Genomic DNA, 24,455 nt, shown 5'->3' with positions numbered 1-24,455 from the left:
CACGCAACCTGTGGCCACCACAAATGTATCAGTTTGCATCCCAAACCATGGTTTAAACCTGTAGACGTGGTTTAGTTGCAGCATCTGATTATTTGATTGTTGTTAGCCGCCCTGAGCCCGGCTTCGGCTGGGGAGGGTGGGATATAAATAAAATTTATTATTATTATTATTATTATTATTATTATTATTATTATTATTATTATTATCTGAACTCGGCTTGGTTGTTTCCAGAAGTTCTGTTAAAGGTCTTCTCTCTTGACATTTTCCATTCTAGTTTCTCGGACCAGTCTAAGGCCTCATCTGCACTATCCATTTTAAAGCGGCTCTTTACAACTTTCAACAGTCATCTCTTCCCCCAAAGCATCCTGGGAAGTGTAGTTTGTGGAGGATGTCTATTCCTGTGAGAGCCCCATTCCTATCGCAGAGCTACAATTCTCAGAGTGGTTTAAAACAATCAATTCCTCTTCCCTGGGAACTCTGGGAAATGTAGTTCTGTGAGGAGAATAAGGATCTCCTAACAACTCCCAATCCCCACAACAAAGTAGAGTACCTGGAATTCTTTGGGGGAAGCCATGACTGTTTAGAGTGGTTTGATACTCTTTTGAATACATAGTGCAGATGGGGCCTTAAAGCACCAATTTCATCTGAACTTTAGTCTCGATTCCATCTTCTTTTTTAACAGCTGCATTTGCAATCAGGACTCCTCTAAATCTTAAATTGTTTTTTTCCATTTATCATTTAGATCTTTTTCAGCATCTCAACTTGTCTTCCCTTTTCGCCTTCTCGATTCTCACCCCTCCCTGCCAGCCCCAGAACCTTGTTTTGCTTCAGTGATTGCCTGGCTATTCCTTCCAACTTTGTAATTGATGAAGCACTTGGAGGAGATTGGGGCGCTGAACAAGATCTCTGTCCACCCATTTTTAAATTGGTTGTTGCAACGATGTGATCTAGAGGACCAGGGTGGTTGGCACCTATCAGCATGAATGTGGGGGAATCCAGTGTGTGTCAGCTGTGGAAAAGGCAAATTCCACACTAGGGATCTTTAGGAATGGGACTGAAAATTAAAGTGCTGATACCACAGTAGCATCAAAGAAATCTATGGTGCAACCACATTTGGAATAATGTGTGCAGTTGTGGTTGCCTCACCTCAAAAAGGACATTGTAAAGCTTGAGACGTTTCAGGAAAAGGCACCAAAAATGATCCAAGGGGATCGAGCAACTGCCCTATCAGGGAAGGCCACAACTTTTAGACCCTTAGCTTAGAGGTGTGTTAAGAAGGGACATGGTGCTGGTATATAAAATGATTCATGCTCTGGAGAAAAAAGTTTTTCTCATAACACTAGAACACATGGGCATCCAATGACGTTGAATGCTGGAAGATTGGAAGATTCAGAACAGAGTGTAGTAGTAGATTCAGAACAGAGTGTAGTGGAAGATTCAGAACAGCAGTGTGTAGTTAAAGGAGAGAATTTGCTGCTACAGGACGCAGTGATAGCTTTAAATGAGGATTACACAAATGCATGGAGGATAAATCTGGTAATAATAATAATAATAATAATAATAATAATAATAATAATAATAATAATAATAATTTTACCCTGCCCATCTGACTGGGTTGCCCCAGGCACTCTGGGTGGCTTCCCATATCTATAAAAAAGAGAAACATTAAACATTAAAAAGCTTCCCTATACAGTGGTACCTCGGGTTACATACGCTTCAGGTTACAGACTCCGCTAACCCAGAAATAGTGCTTCAGGTTAAGAACTTTGCTTCAGGATGAGAACAGAAATCGTGCTCCGGTGGCGCGGCAGCAGCAGGAGGCCCCATTAGCTAAAGTGGTGCTTCAGGTTAAGAACAGTTTCAGGTTAAGAATGGACCTCCGGAACGAATTAAGTACTTAACCCGAGGTACCACTGTACAGGGGAAGAACAGAATCATAGAATTGTGGAGTTGGAAGGGACTCCAAGGGTCATCTAGTCCAACCCTCTGCAACGCATGGAATCACAACAGAAGCATCTGTGACAGGTGGCCACCCAACCTCTGATTAAAAACCTCCAAGGAAGGAGAGTCCACCACCTCCCAAGAGAGTCCGTTCCACTGTCAAACTGCTCTTACTGTCAGAAAGCTCTTCCTGATGTTAGTCAGAATCTCCTTTCCTGCAACTTGAAGCCACTAGTTCGAGTCCTGCCCTCCAGAGCAGGAGAAGACATAGCCGGCCGGTATGGCTATGTTTCACTGCCTCCCCTGTCAGAGGCAGTATGCTGGGAATCACAAGCAGGAGCTGGAGGCTTCCCATGGGCATGTGGTTGGCCAATATGAGGACAAGATGCTGCACTGGGTGGGCAGGCAGGGCTTGGCAATTGCTTGGCTCTGAAGCTTGCTAGGTCAGTGTTTCCCAAACTTTTTTGGGCAACGGCACACCTGTTTACTGAAAAAAAATCTCGCGGCACATCACCATTAAAGCCCCGCCCCGTGACGTCAGCGCGCAGCGTCACGCCGGGAGGGACGCACAGAAGTGAAAGTTTTTTCCCTCCCCCTTGCCGGGGAACCTCCAAGCTTTGGGGGTGGGAGGAGGCAGCAGAGCGAGGGACTGAGGGACGGCGGCAACTGAGGCGGCGGCGGCTGTTGTGGTGGTGGCGGCGATAGCGGGCGGAGGAGGGGGCGGCGGCGGGGCTTGAGGAGCCGTCGCCGGGAGTTGCTGCTGCTGTTGTTGCTGCTGCTGCCCGGACATGCCGGCCTCCTCCTCCTCCGCTGTCTCGCGCTCCTCCCTTTTGCACGCGCTGCCCCGCCGCTCGGCACCACCACCGCGGAGCCGCCCCCGGCTCGACGCGGATCCTCGCCGCCGCCGCCTCTCACCGCCCGACTCGCCCACCTCCCTCCCACGGCACACCAGCCAATGTCTCACGGCACAGTAGTGTGCCGCGGAACACCGGTTGGGAAACACTGTACTAGGTATCCTTGGTCAAGACACTTACCTCACTTCTTATCCTAAGCCATGGGTAGGCAGACTAAGGCCTGGGGGCCGGATCTGGCCAAATCGCCTTCTAAATCTGGCCAGCTGATGGTCCAGGAATCAGTGTATTTTTACATGAGTAGAATGTATGCTTTTATTTAAAATGCATCTCTGAGTTATTTGTGGGGCATAGGAATTCGTTCATTCCCCCCCCCCAAAAAAAAATATAGTTCGCCCCCCCCACAAGGTCTGAGGGACAGTGGACCGGCCCCCTGCTGAAAAAGTTTGCTGACCCCCGTCCTAAAAACGAAGTGTGTTTTTAAAAGCATGGTCATGTTTCACTCCTCTAGATGAAACCTAATGGGAGGCAATGTCCTTTTCCTTTTCCAGACTCTGATATTGATGCTGCTACTGCCATGATGCTCTTGAATACTTCCATTGAAGAAGGCATTTTAGATTGTAAGTAGAAATAAGTTTTTGCTGCCTTTCTGTTTTTCAGTGCTGCTGCTGTATTAAATCCCTTTTCAAATGCAAAATTTTAGTTAGAGCGGTTGATGGTTTCTTAGAAAACACTTGAGGCCATTTATTTCTGGTTTGTTTGTTTGTTATAAAAAGCCCTCCTTTAGAATATTGATTTGTGACATGAAACAAAAGAATGTACACCCTGTTTGATTGGTAGAAAGTCCTGTTGTGTCCAGCTGGACTTACTTGCAGGTAAATGCCTTTAGGATTACAGCACAAGCTAAATCTCGTTACTTTGAAAAGGTACCGTATCTTGGAATGCGTATATGGCTTATTTATTTGTAACTGTAATTTTAAATACTGACAGCTCAAATTAAACCATTAATGTTAAACTAAGACAGTTTTAACGAAGCAGTTGGTTACTCTATTCAAAGCCTTTACCCAAATTACACTTTTATTCCCTCCAACACCCCCCCCCCAATTCAGCCTCATCTACACTATAACTGGGGATTCTGCTAGAAGCCTCTTTTCCAACCCTTTGCTGAGCTTTTGTCCTGCAGCAATGCCCTGGAAATATTCCCTGTAATACTCCTCCTACCTGTCACCGTTCAAAGATGTTCCTTACTTCTCCTCTTGGAGCTGCAGACAGGCCTCCCCCCCCCCCTGCCTTTTCAGCCTAGGTTGGCTAGTTCAAGTAGGCCCAGCAAGTCTTTGGTCACTGTGCCTCTCCTCCTGCCTCTCAGGTCTTCCTCCTCCTTCAGCTTCTTTCTTCTTCTGGCTCTCTGCTGACCAGCGCCGGGCTATATATACACTCCTCTGGCCCAACCCCGGCCAATCATTCGGTGTAACTGAAAATTCTAAACCTGCACCCACCAATCAAAAGACACACGCCTTCTATCCTTCATTTGCATTCCGAGAGTTCGAACGCCAACCCTTCCGCACAGCTGACAGTTAAGGCCCTGTTCCGCCACAGTTAAACCAACTGTCGCCGGACCACACAGAAAACTTCCCACATAAATGTACGTTCCGAATCAAATGTTGGGAATGCCTTACACAATGCATGGGATTTCTCAACAACAGGGTCCAATAAATTCTGAAGGGCACCGTGGTGACTATTATTAATCTATTTATTAAATTTGCTTACCTCCATCTGTAGACATCGGAGAGATTCGTGACATAAAAATACATAACCACAAATCAATAAGCCACCCCCCACTCTTGCCTTAGACTGTTCCAAGTGCACCAGTATTTATTATTTTTAATGATTTTATTCATACATCACGACAGCAACAACAAAACAGAAGAGAAAACAATACACACACACACACACACACACACACAGCAATAAAAAGATATTAGAAATTAGATAATGACAATAAAAGTTACAAAAGTAACTAAATTTATTTATTATATCAGTTTGTTATGGGACGGGGGTAGCACTGTGGTCTAAACCACTGAGCCTCTGGGCTTGCCGATCAGAAGGTCGGCGGTTCGAATCCCCACGACGGGGTGAGCTCCCGTTGCTCGGTCCCAGCTCCTGCCAACCTAGCAGTTTTAAAGCACGTCAAAGTGCAAGTCGATAAATAGGTACCGCTCCGGCGGGAAAGTAAACAGCGTTTCCGTGCACTGCTCTGGTTTCACCAGAAGCGGCTTAGTCATGCTGGCCACATGACCCGGAAAAACTGTCTATGGACAAACATCGGCTCCCTTGGCCAGTAAAGGTAGATGAGTGCTGCAACCCCAGAGTCATCTGCGACTGGACTTAACTGTCAGGGGTCCTTTACCTTTTTATATCTGTTTGTTAAACTAACAGTGTGTCCTTCCTTCAAAAGCAGCCCAAGGCACCAAACACATCTGTAATAAAAACACAATTAGAAATAAAGTGAAGACGTATTTAAAGAAGGTTTTTGGCATCTAAAAACAACAGATTGTAACAAAATAATGTGTCTGGACAGGCCCGCCAAAACAGAAAAGTTTTCAGCAGGGGTCTAAATCAGCGTTTCCCAAAGTGAGTGGTCCTGCCCCCCCAGGGGTGGCAGGATTGCCTGGGAGGGGGTGCTAAGGGGTCACAGAGGAGGCGACAGGGGGGCATGGGAGGTGTAAACTATCAGACTTTGGAAAGCTGGTATCACTGGATCAAATTCACCCATTTTTAAAAACAATTAAACCACTGCACATAGTTTTAACAGGATTTTGGATAAAAGTGCCATTAATGGTTACTGTTTTGAATTTTATTGTGTTGTTATTTTCCATCATGGGTCTTAGAAACCGCTATTCTGAATAATGCTTTTTGTAGGGTACGGGGCAATAGGGATGAGTTAATGGAGTTAAGTGGCCCGGAAATCTTTGGGAACCTCAGGTCTAAAAGATAGTGCTTGCCGAACGCTGGTATTGGAAACCTGACCCCTTTCATAGAATCATACAATTGTGGAGTTGGAAGGGTCATCTAGTCCAACCCCCCTGCAATGCAGAAATCTCAACTAAAGCATCCATGACAGATGGTCATCCAATCTCTATTTAAAAACCTCCAAGGAAGGAGAGGCCACCACCTCTCGTGGGAGTCCGTTCCGCTGCTGAACAGCTCTTACTGTCAGACAGTTTTTCCTGATATTTAGTCGGAATCTCCTTTCTTGTAGCTTGAAGCTGTTGGTTCGAGTTCTACCCCCCCAGAGCAGGAGAAAACAAGCTTGCTCCCTCTTCCATTCTGCTCTGGTCAGACCTCACCTGGAGTACTGTGTCCAGTTCTGGGCCCCACAGTTCAAGAAGGACACTGACAAACTGGAACGTGTCCAGAGGAGGGCAACCAAAATGGTCAAAGGCCTGGAAACAATGCCTTATGAGGAACGGCTAAGGGAGCTGGGCATGTTTAGCCTGGAGAAGAGGAGGTTAAGGGGTGATATGATAGCCATGTTCAAATATATAAAAGGATGTCATATAGAGGAGGGAGAAAGGTTGTTTTCTGCTGCTCCAGAGAAGCGGACACGGAGCAATGGATCCAAACTACAAGAAAGAAGATTCCACCTAAACATTAGGAAGAACTTCCTGACAGTAAGAACTGTTTGACAGTGGAATTTGCTGCCAAGGAGTGTGGTGGAGTCTCCTACTTTGGAGGTCTTTAAGCAGAGGCTTGACAACCATATGTCAGGAGTGCTCTGATGGTGTTTCCTGCTTGGCAGGGGGTTGGACTCAATGGCCCTTGTGGTCTCTTCCAGGTCTATGATTCTATGATTCTATGATCCATGGGACAGCCCTTAAGATATTTGAAGGTGGCTTTCGTTGTCTCCTCTTTTCCAGGCTAAACATAGCCAGCTGCCGAAAAGCCCACCCAAAACATCTGGAGGGCATCAGGGTGGGGTGGGGAGGCGAGGCACCGATCCCTCCCGCTTCTGACAAGACTCTTTATTTTCCTCAGGTAAGAAGCCGCAGCCTCTCAAGCTGTCCAAGAAAAGGAATTACGTCAGCACGTTCCAAAGCCACGGCAAGGCAAGTCCCGGGGGGAGCGATTTCCCCGTCCCCAACATTGACCCCAACGAGGACCACAACTACAGCGCCAGCAGCGTGGCCTCGCAGCGCTGCGTGTCGCCCTCGAGTGTGTCTTCCCTGTCGTCCGTCGACGAGGTCTACGAGTTTGTCTCCGAGGCCAGCCGGGTGGGGAGCGAGGGCAGTGAAGGGTTCCACAGCGAGGTGGACACGGACGGAGACGACCGCGAAGAGGACGACGACGACGACCCCCTGGCCGATAGCGGCTACACCTCGCAGCCGTGTCTCGCCGCCTCGGACAAGGCCCAGCCTCGCAAGAAAGCCCTGGAGGAGCTCTGCCTCGAAATCGACGAGGAACTGAAAGAGGCGGCCGGGTCTCTGCTTCATCTAGCCGGGATTAGCCCCTGTCTAGGCTCCCTCATAAGTACTGCAAAGACCCATAGCCAGAAACGAAGGAGAAGGAACGACGTCACAGCCTGAGAAGTGTGTTTGGGGACGGGGGGGGGGGAGGGGGAGAAGATACGTCTATCAATAGAGATAAATGCATATTTTATTTTTTAGCGTGGCAATACTCCTCTACTTTTTACCCTTCACAAGGGAGATCAAAGCCATAAAAGGACTTTTTGTTCATGTATTTTTATTTTCACAGATTCTAGTTTTGCGATTTGTTTCTTTTTTCTAATTGCAAAAGCGGTGGTTTTGAAGCATTGAAGAGCGGATTACAATTGTGCAAGACAGGTGGGGCGGGGGCAAAACAAACCAACCAACACAGCAGTTCCTTCCCCCTGATAATTTTAGCAAAGTTGAATATTTGAGTTTGTTGGAGGAGTGGGTGCCATTATCTCTGTCATCTCATACCTTGTACGTCTCTTTGGGTTTGGAACCTGGGGGCTTCATTTGACCTGTCTGAGTTCATAGGGCTCTGCGCAGAGAACAGGGCAGCCAACCAAATGTTGGGAGCTAGACTGCAGATCTCTTCTGCCCTCCCCATTGGCTGTGCTGGCAGGGGTTGATGGGAGTTGTAGTCCAACAGCATCTAGAGGACCACACATGCCCCATTTCCTCCAATGGGAGTGTAGAATTGTGCCTTGCTTCCTGGCGCACCTGTTCCGCAGCGAGACCTGGTGTTTGTATGTTATGGCGCATAAAGTCCAATGTGTAGCCGGTCTTTCTCTAATTTTTAGGGGAGAGGGTAGAGTGGATGCAGTGCCTGCATTGAACTCTACACATGTAGTTCTCAGCCTGCATAATTTTTGGCCCTCAAAGATCAGTCGGTGGAGATCAAGTGGGAAAAGGCTACATGGACTGTCTCCTGTTCCAGATTGACATGCAATTCACAAATCCCAGGTGGGACTGAAAGTGGAGGGAGGTGCATTGGGAGCAGGAGAATAAGCAGGCGCAATCCTGCCCCCTCTGTGCCCACGGGCTCCTACCTCTCTCGGTTCTAGACCAGGGGTAGTCAACATGGTGCTCTTCCAGTTTTGGACTACATCTTCCACCCTTCTTGATCAAAGTCCATGCTGGTTGGGGCTGATGGGACTTGGGAGTCCAGCAAGAATGGAAGGGCATGGAGTTGACTATCCCTGAGCTGGTTCTGACACCTTCACGTGTTCTGATTTAAGTATTTGAAACGCAGGATAAGGTCTACCAGCTTTCAGCTTGGCTTCTGTTGTTGCGTAATTGTCTCATGTGCAAGCCGAGGGTCTGGAATAAGCTGAATACTAGACAACTGCCATCGCGGGCCAGTTACCGATTGACTGATGTCTGCAATAACACAGGGAGGGTGTTGAGAATGCAACATGTAAACGTGGATGTTTTTGAGACTCTTGAAGGGTTTATCTCCACTCTTATCCTCACCTTCCTTGGAACAGCACAAAGTAAGGAGCTGGTTCCTTTTCTTTTCTTTTCTTTCTTTCTTTCTTTCTTTCTTTCTTTCTTTCTTTCTTATAGTTATTATATTTTAGATCTTCAGCGCACACTTTATTAGCAAACCCAATGTTCTTTTGGTCTCGATATCCAGATTGAGTGAAAAATGTTGACTGCTAAAATTATAAATGGCTGTTGCACAGAGAACTTGTAGTTACATGTTCAGGTGAAGCATAATGAAATGGGTTTCTTTCTTTTCTTTTTAAGGTTACGGTGGTTGATACTGGCCTACTTCTCACTGAGGAGAAAAGCTTGTTCTGGACTGTACCATTTTAGGCTACAGGTGAGGGCACACACAATTGGTTACTGTTCTGCATGAAGCAGAAAACCTCAAATAGAAAACTAGGTGTCCAGGGGAAGAACTCTAGCTTGGCTTTCTTCCCGACATCGAGTTCTTTTAAATGTAAAAATCATTCAAATCGCGGTGCAGCTTTACACTGTGTGAGCCCCCACCTGCAGTCAGAAGCAGAACTGTACAAACAGAGCTGGCAGCCTCAATGAGGACTAGGTTCTTGAATGCATTCTTACTCCACTTGGAAAACCGGCCTTTTTTCCTTCTCTTCTACTGTGTGCTTCAGTTTTGCACTGTATTAACCTAGCATCCCTCAAGAAGACAGTATATAATAAGCAGCCTTAAAGGGCACCATTTTCTAGACGTGTGTGCGCGCAGGGTCACGCTCCCTCCTTAAGACTCCGAGAGGAGCTTAGGAAACGCCTGCGGTTGATGGTTAGCCGTCCGCCCCATCTTCCTTGGGGAGCAGTGACCGTTGGAGCGAAATCCTGACTCCTGTTAAAATCAGCGGGGATTTTGCCATGGTTCGTGCAGCCAGAACGGCACCTTTCTTTTTATCCGTTATCGCAGCAATAATATCCCCTCCCTTGCCAAGTGTCAAGGAAGCCCAAGAGCTCTGTGCTTGCTCTTCCGCCAACACAGTATTCTAGCGCGTGCTTAAAATGTAACGTGGGAATGGTAAAGATGTGCCTGTGAAGCCCTGAGCGTGGGCTAGCTCCAGGTAATGATCCAGACACCCTTTGTGTATTTTACCATTCCCACGTTTGTGTCCTCCTGGGTCTTCTGTGGTGGCTGCTGTGTTGTTTGGCTGCTGTTAGGCAGCTGGAGGCATCGCTGCCTGAATGGTGTGGCCAGTCTGCCATCCAGGTGTGTAGTCCAGTCTAGACCTTTTGCTGTTCCTGGCACTTGTAATGATGAGTTTTGGAGATGGAGGGAAGGACCCACATGTATCACCGAGGGGGGTGGGGTGGATCCTGCACCCATGTCCTGTTGGGAAATGGCCCTGACTGGAGTGAGATGGTAGCCTGGGAAGTGGATTGTCACAGTGCCACTGGTAAGATCTCCCATGTCAGTCCCATCTGAGTCTCTCCAGGGAGCCACAGCCAAGCTCTTACCCCACTCCTGTTCCTTTCGGTGGATGCTTGTGCAGGAAACATTTCCGCAAAGTTCGCCCTGTGGTTCCGAGAACCCCTTGAGCGTTCCTTTGCAACGATCAAAGCATTAGCGTAGCTCATTCTGCCTGGCATGGAAGGTCAGCTTGAAGTGCCATTTTTTAATTTGTTTCCCGTGTTTCCAAGTGTTGAGCAGTCACAAGCAGCTGGTTAAGCGAACCTCGCCTCCCCATTAGCAAAATGCTTCCAGGTTGGCAGAGAACGAAGGTGGGAAGCTAAACTTCTATTAATGGCGCAGAGCTTCTCTGGCTCCTTGGTGACTAAGCCAGAGGTGCTCAAAAGTTCTGATTTCACTGCCTCTTCATGAACGCAAACCGCCTTATACACCCGGTATAAACTCTGCCAGCTTAATAATTCTTGAAACCATTCTGCAGACACACACACACCCCAGTATCCCTCACGCCTTCCCTATGTCTTGGGCTACCAGTTCCATTGCTCCTGACCATTGGCCATATTGGGTGTGACTGATGGGAACTGGAGCTCAGCAAGATCCAGAAAGCATCCCATTGGCTACCCTTGCTGTGGACTTTCAATGCCTTGGGCTGGGATCCAGTGAATCCGAACCAGGCTTTCTCCCAGCTCTGGACCTTGATGTGGTTTGCTGGATCCCAACTATTCTCAACTGCATAATCTGGTCAAGAGATTCTCCCAGTGTAGGCCTTACGTTTGCAAGGATTTATGTAGCATTCCACCCCCTCCCGGAATTTCAGAGGAAATCTTTCGTTCAGATGGTAGTAAACTGTAAATGGCTCTTGCTCTGTAATCATGTTGCTAGTTTCTAGACAAAAAAAGTCTCTAATGCATGGGTGTTTGCACGCTCTCACCTGTTTGTACACCACTTTCTCTGATGTAAAAGTCTATAAACGCCAATGGTGCCCATCGTGTATGTTGCCTGCTGCTTCTCTTCTCCCCAGAGGTTCTGATGGATTGGCCAAAACAATCTTCTTGCTGAAAAGCCCCTCTAGAGCCGTTTCCTGTGTCACTGTTTTGCTTCCCAGAACTTCACATGGGAAGGGTTTCCAAGTGGGTCTACCTGCAAGTCAGACATGATGCTTTGTGGTTTATTTCTAAAAAAAGTTTATCGGTTTTAAAAAGAAATTGAATACTCTCAAAGGACATCTTTAAGAAGTCCACTAGAACAAAAGAAAACAGAAGCTTGGCTTGGTAAGCCTCTGGTGGGGTAGTCAACATGGTGATCTCTAGGTGTTTAAAACCACAGCTCACATCATCCCTGGCTATTGGCCAGACATTTAGAGGGTACCACATTGACTGCGCACAGCCCATGGGTTAAAATCCTTTAAATTTAAAAGTTCTTATTTGCTGTACAAAGAGGGTGTTCAGTGGACCTCTTTGTGCAAACTGTTCTTAAGGTTGTGGTGCCACGACTGAAAAGGCTCTGCTCTAAGTTTCGCTAGATCTCACCTCCATAAAACAACACCCAGAGTGGAATCCTGCCTGCTGGTCTTGGGGTGGTTTATATGGGGGGAGGTCTTCTAGCAGATACGTTGAGCCAAGGCTGCTTGAAGACTCTGACTGCCATGCTTTAAGGGTGCCCACAGGTCGTTTTGAATAATGGCTGTTGGAGATTTTAACAGAATGGAAACTAAAACAATTGGGAGCAGTTGAACAATACCCACAAAACTACTATTGTAGCAGCTTGGTGATCAGTTTGTGTGCCATTAGGTGGGATTAATTTGCAAAATATTTTTCACTCGATAGAAACTACCAAAGCTGTGGATTTGGCAGAAATGCAGAGAAAGAAAGAGGCCAATAGATGCTTATGTCTGAAGTTGCGAATGGCTCTAGATGGACACCCTTCCCATGTCATGGCTTTTGCCACAGGTGTGACTTGTGAGCCCACCTCCTTAAGTGAAAAAACATGTCCTACTAAGTGGTCTTGAGCACCTGCCGCATGGGGGTTGAATGTGAACTCATTGCAAATGGACAAGCTTGTAAATTAAGTGCAAATGCACATCTTTAAATTCCTGTATGTCGTATGTGCTGAAAAGAGGTGTCCCTCCCATTAACATTCGTCCAAAATTAAGTGTTCAATAACTTACGTGGTGTGGAATTTGTTTTTGTACTAATACAGATAACGATAGGGCTGGATTTTATTTATTTTTAAAATAATAAAAAGGACGTGTTTCTTTCATTCTTGTGTATCTTTTGAAAGCCGGCAAGAACTAAACTCAGTTCCGGCTAAAATTGACCAGATTTCCAAATGAGGCTCCTTTCCCCCTGGAACTTGTTGGATCAGTCTTGTCGTCTTACACCTGACCTGTTCTGTCTGCCACCTTGCTCTTCTTCCCTTAACCCCTGCCTCCCTGCCGGCCAGAAATTGGTGTGTGCAGAATTGTCCCCCTGCGTCCTCCCTCTTTATTAGTGAAGTATCGAGTGTCACTTTTGTGCCGGGAAATGTGCTGTACTTGTTAGTCGTTTCATTAATTAGGTTTTCTTGATTTTCCATGGACAAAGGTGGAGCAATAACACGGGAACATGTCCCCGTGGCGTGGGAACAAAAGTAGGAGGAACAAAACCTCCGCCGTGAGTTCAAATTAAAGGGCTGAAACTAGTGGCAGTGTAATGACGTCGTCTTCTGGTGCTTGGGATCTGGTGGGATGCATTTGGGTGACCCTGTATGCCATAAACTCATGTTTTACCGCAGTCAAGCAGTGGACTAGTGCAGGCTCCCCAGTTTTGTTCCGGCGTGTTGCTTACTGTGTGGTGTCTGAACTGGTGCTTCGGGTTTGTTTCTCTCCAAACAAACCATTGCTTGAAGCCAAGGTCTGCCCTTGTCTTCCTGATAGCGTTTTGTTTGGGAGTATGGAACCATGGGCGCTGGTGCAGACGCCATGGGATGCCAAGGCCCAGGGTTGCCCGAGCCTAGTGGAAGAATGTAGCAGCAAGGAACTGGGTCTGTCCCAGCACTCTGCTCACTCACGGTAAGCCATGGTCCACCTGAATGCTGCCCCTGGAAGGATGGAATTCTGCATTCCATCACTTCAACCAGTGTCATCCAACCTGCCGATGGGACGTAGTGGGTTTTTTTGTTTTGTTCATGTTAAAACCATCACCGCTCCCTGCATGTAGAAAGTCAGCACCTTAGAGAGAGGTTTCGTACAACCCTCTTTCTGATAATGCTATGCGCACAAATCTTTTTTCATTTGGTGGGTGGAGTTGAAAAACATAATCACACACACAGAGACACACAACTCCTGAATTTTGAATGGCTCTGCCTGGAGTTTTACATACTTATTAGAACAATTTGGAGACTGCCTGGTAACAGATGAAGAGTTTATCCCTTTCCCTAATGCATTGTGGGAAAAGTTCAGGGAAGGGAATTGCCATACTTGCATTCCCAGGGTGGTCAGAATGCAACCCTCCGATTCCCACAGCAGCTTGTACACAACAGCTCTGCCATCCTGGGGCAAACATGTGGTGTGAGCAAGTATTCGCTCCCCAATTTTTCAGCATTGGAGGGTCCGTGAATCCTGTCGGTCTGCTACCGTAGTTTGGATTATGTTCTTTTCCTTCGTGGGCTTTCAACCTGTGTGTCTTCCTATGGCAAGACTCCACGCAGACTTCTGTTCCAGCAAACGGAGAAAAGTTTCCAGGATTTCTCTATCTCAGCCCTTCCCCATCTCACTTTTCTGTGGCGAAGTCCTTGATTTCTTTGCATCTGGTTAGCTCTGGCGTAGCGGGGAAATATTCAATGATGTCTGGCGTTTCTGTACATACATCTCTTCCTTGAAAATTTGCTCCTGTCCTGCAGGTCTGGGAGTTTGACCCTCTGCTGTTCCCAACAACACAGGTTAGGATGGCCACAAGCCAGAAGCAAACGTTGGTAGAGAAGTATTAACGCAGGTCCCTCACTCATAGTGGCAGGTTGCGTACCTGTGCATTTGCAAGTGCTGCTGACTTTGCTAGCCAGGGCATGAAACGAAGGGCAGTTGTTCTCTAAATGCACCTTGAAAAGGATGTTAATGCCTTTTTAATTGTTCAGTGGTGCTTCTCCTTCCTCTTCATTATTTTGGCCTTTCTTGCCTATTAAAAGGCGCCAGTTTGCATACTGCCAACGGCAGAGTGCCTCTGCACCTACTTTTTCTCTTCCAAGAATAGCTGAGTCCCAGGTTGCACCTGGATTTACAAGCCTTCGTTTTGCCAACACGACATGCCCTTTTAATATAAGTGTTTTGAATGAGAATTAATTGGTGACTTCAGAAGAAGTAACGTGGAACAGTCCTCCTTAGACTATACCGCTTTAGAGTGCAGATGTGTGCATGTGTATGAATCTGGCACATAGAAAACCAGCTCGTCTGTGAGAAGGCTCGGCTAGAACCTTTATCCTTGGCATGTGAGCCTTCTGCCTGCAGGGAGTTTGTGCAGAGGTCATTAATAAATCGTGCCGCCCCCACCCCTTACGTTCTGCAGTGCAATTCCTGGATGACTGTGCCATATACTATTTTCTGTCCATGTAGCTAAACTTTTAATTACCCTTGATTATTTTTTATTGTTGTTGTTGCTCAGTTCTTAAGACAGGCTAATCTAGACCTATCAAGTCAAAAGGATGAACGAAACCTTTTTGTTGTTGTTGTTGCCACTATAAGGGTAGGAGCAGGTAGATCTCGTGGTTCAGCAATTGCAGGATCACTTTGGAGAAAAGAGCTGCTACCCATTGGAGACGCGAAAGCGTTGACAGTGACGGTGGCAGTATTCATGAAGATATACGTTGATGGTGTGTTAGGTTGAAAGGAGCCTCCCAATTTCAGTTTCTCCCCTGCAATGTGTGGGACCACCCACCCTTCTGTTGAACTCCACTGCCTTGTTGCCACTGGTCAGGAAATTTGAGTGGCATAATGATTTGGGGGTGAGGTGGAGCTGCCCTATGCATTGTAGGGAGAGAAACTGAGGACACAGGCAATGCCATTGGCCGTAGCAATTCTGTGCCAAGTGTTCAAGTATAGTTCTGATGTTCGTGAGGTTTTGAGGATTTCGGGTTGGGGTTTTTTTTTTTGCTCTTTCCTTCATGCTTTTTAAACTTTGTAAATGAATTGAAATCAGCAGCAGCAGGGAGGAGATGTTAAACGTAGCTTCCTCAAGCGCTAAAGATTGCCCCTGGAGAGGTTTCTGGAAGAGGGTCCCCCCTACTTGAGATAACAACTGCCGGCTGTGCTGTGCAAATCTTTAGCTCTTTCATATTCCAGTGCTTAAATTATAGCTTCCAGGAGAATTGCAGGCAATCCTTTCTAGAGGGGAAAAAAGCCCAACTTTTTGAACTTGTATGGTTTTTGCAGCTTCTTTGTTTGGCTAAATCAAGCGCTTTGGTTAAAGCAAAGGATGCCCCGCCATGCTAATAATGGTGTAGTCAAAATATTTATTGAAAAAGAAGAGTAGAGTATTTTTTAAAATATTGTACCTGCCATTTATTGGGGGGGAAGTTGCATTCTCCACAGCTTAACTGCCAGTGCCAATAAAAGGTCTGTTTTTAGAAATGTACATTTTCCCCCAGACTTAAAGTGCATAATTTAAAAAGTATTATGTTGCCATCTTACAGTGATATATGAAACCATTTACAATTGCCAATTCATTGTAACTATTATTTATTGAAGAGGTGGAAATTGTACGAATGCTTTCGGATCAAAGTAACTGGAGTTCTTTCTAATGATCCCCGTTTGCCTGTTTTCTTAGAATTTACTTAGAATAAAACTCTGCCAGTAGATAAAAACACCGTTCTAACCCCTTTATACCTTGAGCCCAGTTGAGTAGCTTGCCTGGTTTAAAGACAATTTTACAGATATTTTAGTTTTTGTATGCTAACCTCTATTAATTGAAATGTTTATGGAGTTTATTTTTACCAAAGAGATGCAATTCATTATGATAAAAGTATTTCAAAATAAACTTTGTTTTATAACATTCTTGAGTGATGTATTTTGTGGGTGACATTACAAGAGAACAAGGGAGGTGTTCATGATGAGTTCCGGCACCTCTTTTTCTAGTTAAAATAGCACTGTGGATAGACAAGATTGCAGAGCTTTATACTTTTGAAGACTCGTTCCTGTAAATTCAAGTTACAGTTATTCTGCATATTTGACACTTTGCTGCTCGTTTTGATTTACAGTCGTACCCTGGTTGACGAACGCCTTGCGACTCAAACATTTTGGCTCCTGAACGCCACAAACCCGGAAGTGATTGTTCCAGTTTGCAAACGTTCTTTGGAACCTGAACGTCCTCTGTGGCTTCCGATTGGCTGCAGGAGCTTCCTGCAGCCAATTGGAAGCTGTGCCTTGTTTCCGAATGTTTTGGAAGTCGAATGGACTTCTGGAACGGATTCCGTTTGACTTCCGAGGTACCACTGTATTAGGCCATGGTGGGGGAGTGGTGGATAGAGGATTCCTCTCCACATGAAATGTTTTGCTGTGGGTAGGTGGAGCAAGGGGGATCATGAGGCCGCCACCTTACTGAAGCTAAGCGAGCTTAGATCTGGTCAGTGCCAGCACTGGGAGTCCTGGGAACCACAGAATCAAATGACCATCTAGTCCAACCCCCTGGAATGCAGGAGGTTTCTGCTTTGGGTTCCAGGATGGATGGAAGGAAGGCAGGATAGAAATTTAAACGAGGGAGCAATGAACTAAGGGGAACCCTTTGCCTGTCCACTGTTTATCAGACAGAGGCTCAGAGAAAATTCTGTTTCCCATGCACCTCTACTTAATTCTCCTTTTCGTTGGAACCCTTCACTCTCAGTTCTTGAAACCTCTCAGGAAAGGGGCAGCCATTTCTTAACTTCAAGGAAGTACATGGGCTGGTATGCTTGCTGATGCCGTTGGGATGGAGGCTGAAACCACTGCTGATGATGGTATATCCACTTAGTCAAGGAACGTGCAGCTCCCTGCCCTTCAATGGTCTTGCAATTTGCTTGCCGCAGAACGGTACAAATCTAGTGTAAAGCCTCGGTCACACCTGGAGGTATGCCAAGGCAGGATTCTCTCCCTTCTGCACCTCTCTGCCCCTCTATAATGTTTCTGAGGGGCTGAAGGCTGCCCAAGAGGAGTTGTAGAGTTGGGAATGATCACAAGGGTAATCCAGTCCAATCCCCTGCAATGCAGGAATCTCAATGCGTGGTTCCCCCTCCAATTTGAAACCCTACCAGACCCTGCTTAGCTTTGCAAACGTGCCGGCAGTTTTATTGCTGCATCACTAGGTAGTTGTTCCCCCTTAGAGCGGAGGGGGGTGTCATTTTTTTCAGCCAGAGCACCACATTCCATCGTAAGTATACTTCCAAGGTCTGTATGTTGGGAGTCAGAGGCAAACATGGAAGAAGGAAGTGAATAAGAAGAGATGTGACTCTTAACATCTGTACAGCGGGCTACCTTTTAGCCATGCAAAAGTCAAGAGGTGTCTAGTAAGAACACCAGAGCTTTCTGGATCAGGCCAATGATTCATCTGGCTCAGGATCTTGCTCTCAGAGTAGCCAACTAGATACCTATGGAAAGCCTGCAAGCAAGACCCAAGCACACTAACACCACTAACACTCCTCCTATAGTTTGTTTCTGAGTACGTTTCCGAGCACAATTCAAAGTGTTGGTGCTGACCTTTAAAGCCCTAAATGGCCTCGGTCCAGTATATCTGAAGGAACGTCTCCACCCCCATCGTTCTACCCAGACACTGAGGTCCAGCCTTCTGGTGGTTCCCTGAGAGAAGCCAGGTTAAAGGGAACCAGGCAGAGGGCATTCTTGGTAGTGGCGCCCGCCCTGTGGAACTCCCTCCCACCAGATGTCCAAGAGAACAACAACTGCCAGACTTTTAGAAGACATCTGAAGGCAGCCCTGTTTAGGGAAGCTTTTAATGTTTGATGTATTACTGTATTTTAATATTTTGTTGGAAGCCGCCCAGAGTGGCTGGGGAAGCCTAGCCAGATGGGCGGGGTATAAATTATTATTATTATTATTATTATTATTATTATTATTTGCAGCAGCTGAATTTCAGGAAGAGACTGCCTCACATAGGCATCCTGGCTAGTGGCCACTGAAAGCCGTATCCTCCATTAGTTTCTCCGATATGTGTGTGCTGAAACCAGGGCCGGCCCGTCTATGAGGTGGTCTGAGGCATTCGCCTCAGGCAGAGGAATCCTCAGGGACAGTGCCCCTGTGAGCACCCCACCAACCTGTCAGAGAAGCAAGGAGAAGCCGAGGGGGTGGCCATTTCCAGCGAGATCTCGCTGAGCTAATGTAAGCTTTTTCTGCTGCTGCTTCTGCTTCTCCTCACATCTCTGGAGTCAATTCAGGTAAATAAGGCTTGGGATGGAGAGGAGCGGCGCCATTTTGCCTGGTGGGGTCTATGGCTTGCAGAAGCCCTTTGTACTTCCGGCCAGAGAGAGAGAGAAGCTTGGAGGACTATCTGTGGGTCCCAGGCCTGAGCCTTTCCTCCTTTGCCCTGGAGAAACTGCCTTAGGAATCCGCAAGGTCCTTCCTTGGGAATTTCCCCTGGAACCGGTTTTAAAAGTAGTTGCCTTTCTTTGCAAAAGAAAAATTTTGGAGCTCTTGTCAAGCGATATGATGTCATCTCCACCCAATCATAAGCTACTTTGTGTGAGCAGAAGGTTGACTCTCTAGGGGAAGTACCCCGTGAATGACAGTAGCATCCCATGCTGCAGTTGCTAGGCAACTGAGCCAGCTTTCGGCAAGACCTAATTTTAAAGGGTTTAACTCTAGAAGAGCCAGGATTCATCGTACCTAGAGTGGTTTCTGGGCTGTTTGTGGATATGTTGTTGTTGTTTAAGAAATGGTTTCAGGGAGGGTTAGAACATTTGCTCTGTATTTAAATAACATACACTAGAGAAATATTTACCCTTACATTGGGAGGGCTGGGAAGTCAGGCTGCAATCACTGTTGCATACATGCCCTGGCAATTCAGTATGGAGACACATTTCCGCCTTCTACAATGTCCTTGCCAGTGAAGACTTGGCAGAGGCCAGATCTGCTCCCAAAAGGGGAGTGATATACTTTTCTGCATAAGAGATAAAGGCAGCCATTTACAGACCCTCCGAGTGCCTCTATTTTCCAGGGACAGTCCTGGATTTATAGAAGCCGTCCTGGTTTCTGATTTGATCCTGAAATGTCCGGCTTTTCCTTAGGATGTCCTTGTTTTCATCGGAGAAGTGTTGGAGGGCATGGAGTTATCCGACCCCTGAGCCATCTGAAGGCAGCACTGTATAGGGAAGTTTTAAAAAACTGTTTAATGATTTGTTATGTTTTTATATATGCTGGAAGCTGCCCAGGCTGGCTGGAGTGAGGCAATTAGATGGGTAGGGTATAAATAGTACAACACCACCAACAACAACTATTATTATTATAAAGTATAATAATAATTTTTTTTTATAAATTTAAAATTTTATTTATATCCTGCCCTCCCCAGCCAAAGCCGGGCTCAGAGCGGCTAACAACAATAAAAGTCACACAGTTTACATAAAATCACAATCAATTAATTGAAATGCATTCCAAAATTAATTCATTCTAAAATCAAATCCAAATCAAATTAATGGCATTATTATTAGTAGTAGTATTAGTTGTTGTTGTTTGTTGTTGAATAGGACGTCCCTGTTTTCACTGGAGAAATGTTGGAGCGTATGCTTTGCTAATATGCAACAAGCAAATGGTTGTGCTTGCAGATCCCATTGGCTACAAAAAGTCCTGCTGGTGGAGACCAGAGTGCGTCAAGCAAGAGGCAGCTTTTGCTAGGCCTGATGTTAATATGTGGCACCAGGGAACAGCAAATGGGGCACCAGCACTCTGGCAGAGCCTATCCCTGATGCCAACCAAGGTGCCCATAAAGTTTTCAGGTTATCCAATCAGTGCCAGGCCCAGGTACTGACTGCCACTTTTAAGTGTCCCACAATGCCCTGGACTGAACCTACTTCAGGGCATAGTGAGAAATGAAACGCAGACTGCCAGCCACTTGGCCCGTATCAGGAATAAAGGGAGATGCCTTAAACCAAGTTATTACAGATCTGAAAACCATACACATGTACAATAAACTGGAGTCGTTGTCAAATGCATCTCCCTCTCTATTTTAAAATGATGTAATGTGGTTTATTTGACCCCAATATCATATTAGTAAAGTGTTTTTTGCAAGTATGGAGGATTAAAATAAGCTTAGGAGAGAAGTGCAGAACAGAGGTTTGTACTTGCCTTACATGGGATCTTGCTGTGGCAACATCAGTAGCCCATAATGCTTCCCTAGCATCACAATATTTTATGTGTAACCAAGCACACACCTGTCTGTACATTCTGCTCTCCCCCTCATGCCTGGTTTTCTAAGTACAGCAAAGAATAACTGGGTTTCGAGAGATTTAAAAGGCACTGCCCCTACAAGAGAGATTTGTCAAGACTGTCATGGGAAAGCATGTACATTTTGCTGCTCAGCCTTACTGTTGCTATGATAACAGAAACAAAACAGCCGTTCGGAGCATTGCAGCATCGGTTTCTGTGGGGCTGGGTTCAGCTGGAGCTGCTGGCTTTGGATGACTCACAATGGCCGTTTCCCAACAATTTCTGGTTCTCTCCCCACACCCTCCCCGGTTCACAGAAAACTGTAGTGAAATTCTCAGAACCCATAAAAGAACATGACTGGGCAGAAGAAAGAACTTTATTACATGGTGCATTAACTTGTGATGTTTGCGGTCATAAAATTTGGTGATGGACCCAAACTAGGATGGGTTAAAAATAAAAAAGGGATAGGTCATAATAAACTTTGAACCTTCACTTTGCAGAATCAAGGTAGCACTGAGTACTAGATGCCAGATACAACCTACAGTCGTACCTTGGTTTTCGAACAGCCTAGTTCTCAAATGTTTTTGCTCCCGAACACCACAAAGTTGGAAGAAGAAGAGTTTGGATTTGATATCCCGCCTTTCACTCCCCTTCAGGAGTCTCAAAGCGGCTAACATTCTCCTTTCCCTTCCTCCCCCACAACAAACACTCTGTGAGGTGAGTGGGGCTGAGAGACTTCAAAGAAGTGTGACTGGCCCAAGGTCACCCAGCAGCTGCATGTGGAGGAGCGGAGACACGAACCCGGTTTCCCAGATTACGTGACTACCGCTCTTAACCACTACACCACACTGGAAGTGACTGTTCCGGTTTGGGAACTATTTTTGGAAGCTGAACATTCCTGCAGCCAATCAGAAGCCGCTCTTTGGTGTTCAAACATTTTGGAAGTTGAACGGACTTCCGGAATCGATTCCATTTGACTTCCAAAGTACAACTGTACAGTCTATGACCATAACCTTCAACCCCTTCTTGTGAGTTTCCAGAGATCTTTGGGAATTTTTGTTTTGGTTATTGTTTCATTTATGAATCGCTTACTGCCAATTCAATACATCGCTCAGCCCTGGGTGATACATAATGTATGGGGAACTGACCTTGCTCTGATGCAGCAAGAACTCTGTAAGCTGCTCTGTGAACCTTTTTCAGATGATGAGGGGTGTTTGGAAATACTTCAAGTAAATAGGTAATAAAAGGTTTTCTTCCTTGCAAAGTGGGTCCTGGGTCCAAACTGAGACCACACTGGGGAACCATCCTCCCTTTCCCTATTTGGGGCCCATTCAGACACAGACCACTCAACACACCTGATATTTACTTTTTAAAAGCCATTCACACAATTGCTAATTGTATGAGTGGTGACTTGTCTAGTTTCGGCCTTAGTCACATAACCAACTTTAGTTGAATTGGGAGCTTGTTTTATTTCTAAAAGTACTGTACAGAAAAGCGGAGCTTACGTTCCAATCACAGACAAAAAGCTCCCCCTAGTGAACTTCAAGATAAAGAGCAAATTGGGTTATTCACAGGGAATGTGTAAAACGTTAATTGGGTTTCGGTATCCAGAGAAGTGACTTCAATCTTCAAAAACTTTTGTAGGCACAGCTCAAAATTAAACAGGCACCTCTGGAATCTCTGTCAAAGTTTAAGCCCTTTCTACCTGTAACAACAGCTACAAATTCCCATCATGACCTGGACTTAGTTGGTGCATGCATTTTCTCATGATATTTTTCTGTACTATCTGGGTTTTTAAAACTCTTATACTTTGGTTTACACCACTGTTGCTTCTACCACATACTCTGTCTCCATACCATTGTTGTACTTGGCATTCTGCTGGAGTAGTGAGGCTTCTAAGTTAGGCAATAAAATAGTAGTGCAGCACAGATGTCAGCACTGAAATTATATTCAGATGAAACAACCACTACCAAACAGGATTAAAAGATCTAAAGTCCCGAGCAACTGAAAAGATTTTCACCGGGTGCGAAAAAGGCATCAAGTGCAATACCAGGCAAGCCTTCCTGAGGGAATTATTAGGAACTTGGGGTGCCACATCTGAAAATGACTGTCCCAGGGTACCACCCACCTCACTTCCAATGACAGGTAACTGCACGCCAGGTATTAGCACCTGGTACCCTTGGGCAGGTCATTGGGCCTTGGCAGTCCCCACTGGGCCTGTTTGCCACAGCCTTCGTTGTCTGCCAATTGCAGGGTGGTCAGTGGGAGACCACCCATATCAGAAGAGCCTTCCTGGTCCTGGATGGAGCCAAAGGACTACCTGGTCCAGCATCCTGGTTTTCTCACAGTGACCAAGCAGATAACCACTGTGGGAAGCCTGAAAGCAGAGCCAGTGTGGTGTAATGGTTAGAGCAGTGGTGCACCACACTTGTTGTGCAAAGAGGATGGCCAGTGTGGCAGGAAGATTCAAGGACAATCAAAGAAATATTTAAACATTTAAGTGTAGTGTAGTATAGTATTTTATTATTATTTGCAGAATATATTTTCTGAAAAAATTAAAGGTCAGAAGAGAAAGGCTTATTTGCATAGGTCTGAGTGTTTTTATTAGACCTACTATAAATAAGATTACCCAGTGAAAGCAAGCTTACACCACTCATTGAGTTTGTACACATACTTAAGGTACGTATGTAACAAGGCTCATTTATATCTTGGGAATGATTCATTTTCTTATGTAGCTGCATTGTTTTATACTTTCTGGTTGCCCCATGATCATATTAAAAAGTAGTTATCTGCGTTATAAATCAACCACTGCTAGTTTTCTTTTTGTTTTCCAATGTATTTCTTATCAATTAAAAATTCAGTGTGGAGTGAGCAAATTCTTACTCTGAAAGTGTGGTCCAGAGCAAAAAGCTTGAGAACCACTGAGTTAGCATTGGGACTATGAACTGAGAGACCAGGATTCAAATCCCCACTTGGCCATGAAACTCATTGGGTATGCCCTGTGGAGGACCTTAAGGTCCATAAATAACAACACTTTGGAGGTCCCGAGTCTCAAGGTTAGATTGGTTTCAACTAGGGCCAGGGCCTTTTCAGCACTGGTCCCGATTTGGTGGAACGCTCTGTCACAAGAGACCAGGGCCCTGTGGGATTTGACATCTTTCTGCAGGGCCTGCAAGACAGAGCTGTTCCGCCTGGCCTTCAGCTTCGACTCACTCTGATCCCTTATGTGGGATTTGGTATATAAATTTTCCCTTGGCTTTTTTGCTGGCCCATGTAGGACCAGCATGGATAGCTGGCTAAAATGAGGCTGCATTTTAAGCCGTATTTTAATTAACTGTTTTTCCCCCTATTACATTTTATTGTAATTTATATTTGGGGTTGGCTGCCTTGAGCCCAGCCCTGGCTGGGGAGGGCAGGGAATAAATAAATAAATAATAGTTATCTTAGGCCAGCCACCAACGCAACGTACCTCACAAGGCTGTTGGAAGGGACCCCAAGGGTCATCACCTTGTACACCACCTTGAGCTTTTTTGGGAAGAAATGGTAGTATGTAAATGTTTTAAATAAGAATAGCAGCCCTGCTGTTCTCAGCAACTGGCATTCAGAGGTACGCTGCTGCCTCAAACATAGCAGGGAGAATAGTGGGTAGGCAATGGCGACCTTCACCTCACTGCATTTGCCTCATCCGCCCAAAATGTTATCCGTCACTTTGGCAGGGGCCACCCAAACCACACTGTCTTCAATAATGCTGTGCTCAGGAGCGAAGACTCCTAAAGCGCCTGGATAGCCCAGTTGGCAAGAGCCTGGTGCCGATAATGATGCAAGGATGCAGGTTCGATACCCGCATGGGACAGCTGCCTATGCTGGCATTGCAGGGGGTTCGGCTAGCTAGATGACCCTCAGGG

General features: G+C 45.9%; 1 protein-coding gene and 1 long non-coding RNA gene across 3 annotated transcripts in view; one reads left to right on the top strand and one right to left on the bottom strand.

Moving 5' to 3' along the window:
• Nucleotides 1-9,845, top strand: part of FOXN2 (forkhead box N2) — a 47,905-nt gene extending 38,060 nt beyond the window's left edge. The window contains exons 5-6 of the mRNA XM_082217777.1: nt 3,344-3,412; nt 6,828-9,845. Coding sequence (XP_082073903.1) covers nt 3,344-3,412; nt 6,828-7,375 — 617 coding nt within the window. The 3' untranslated portion in view covers nt 7,376-9,845. The remainder of the gene's footprint in view (nt 1-3,343; nt 3,413-6,827) is intronic.
• LOC309529703 overlaps nt 1-24,455 on the bottom strand; it is a 151,744-nt gene that overhangs the window by 49,377 nt on the left and 77,912 nt on the right. Inside the window, exon 2 of one of the 2 annotated variants that reach the window (XR_014218338.1) lies at nt 4,014-4,179. This is a non-coding gene — a long non-coding RNA (uncharacterized lncRNA). Of the gene's footprint in view, nt 1-4,013; nt 4,432-24,455 lie in introns of those variants that run through there. The other variant, XR_014218339.1, reaches the window with a different exon arrangement.

This window comes from Podarcis vaucheri (assembly GCF_965113315.1).
Source record: "Podarcis vaucheri genome assembly, chromosome: 3".
In the NCBI taxonomy this organism is placed as follows: Eukaryota; Metazoa; Chordata; class Lepidosauria; order Squamata; family Lacertidae; genus Podarcis; species Podarcis vaucheri.
This window is presented reverse-complemented; position numbering and strand designations above follow the sequence as displayed.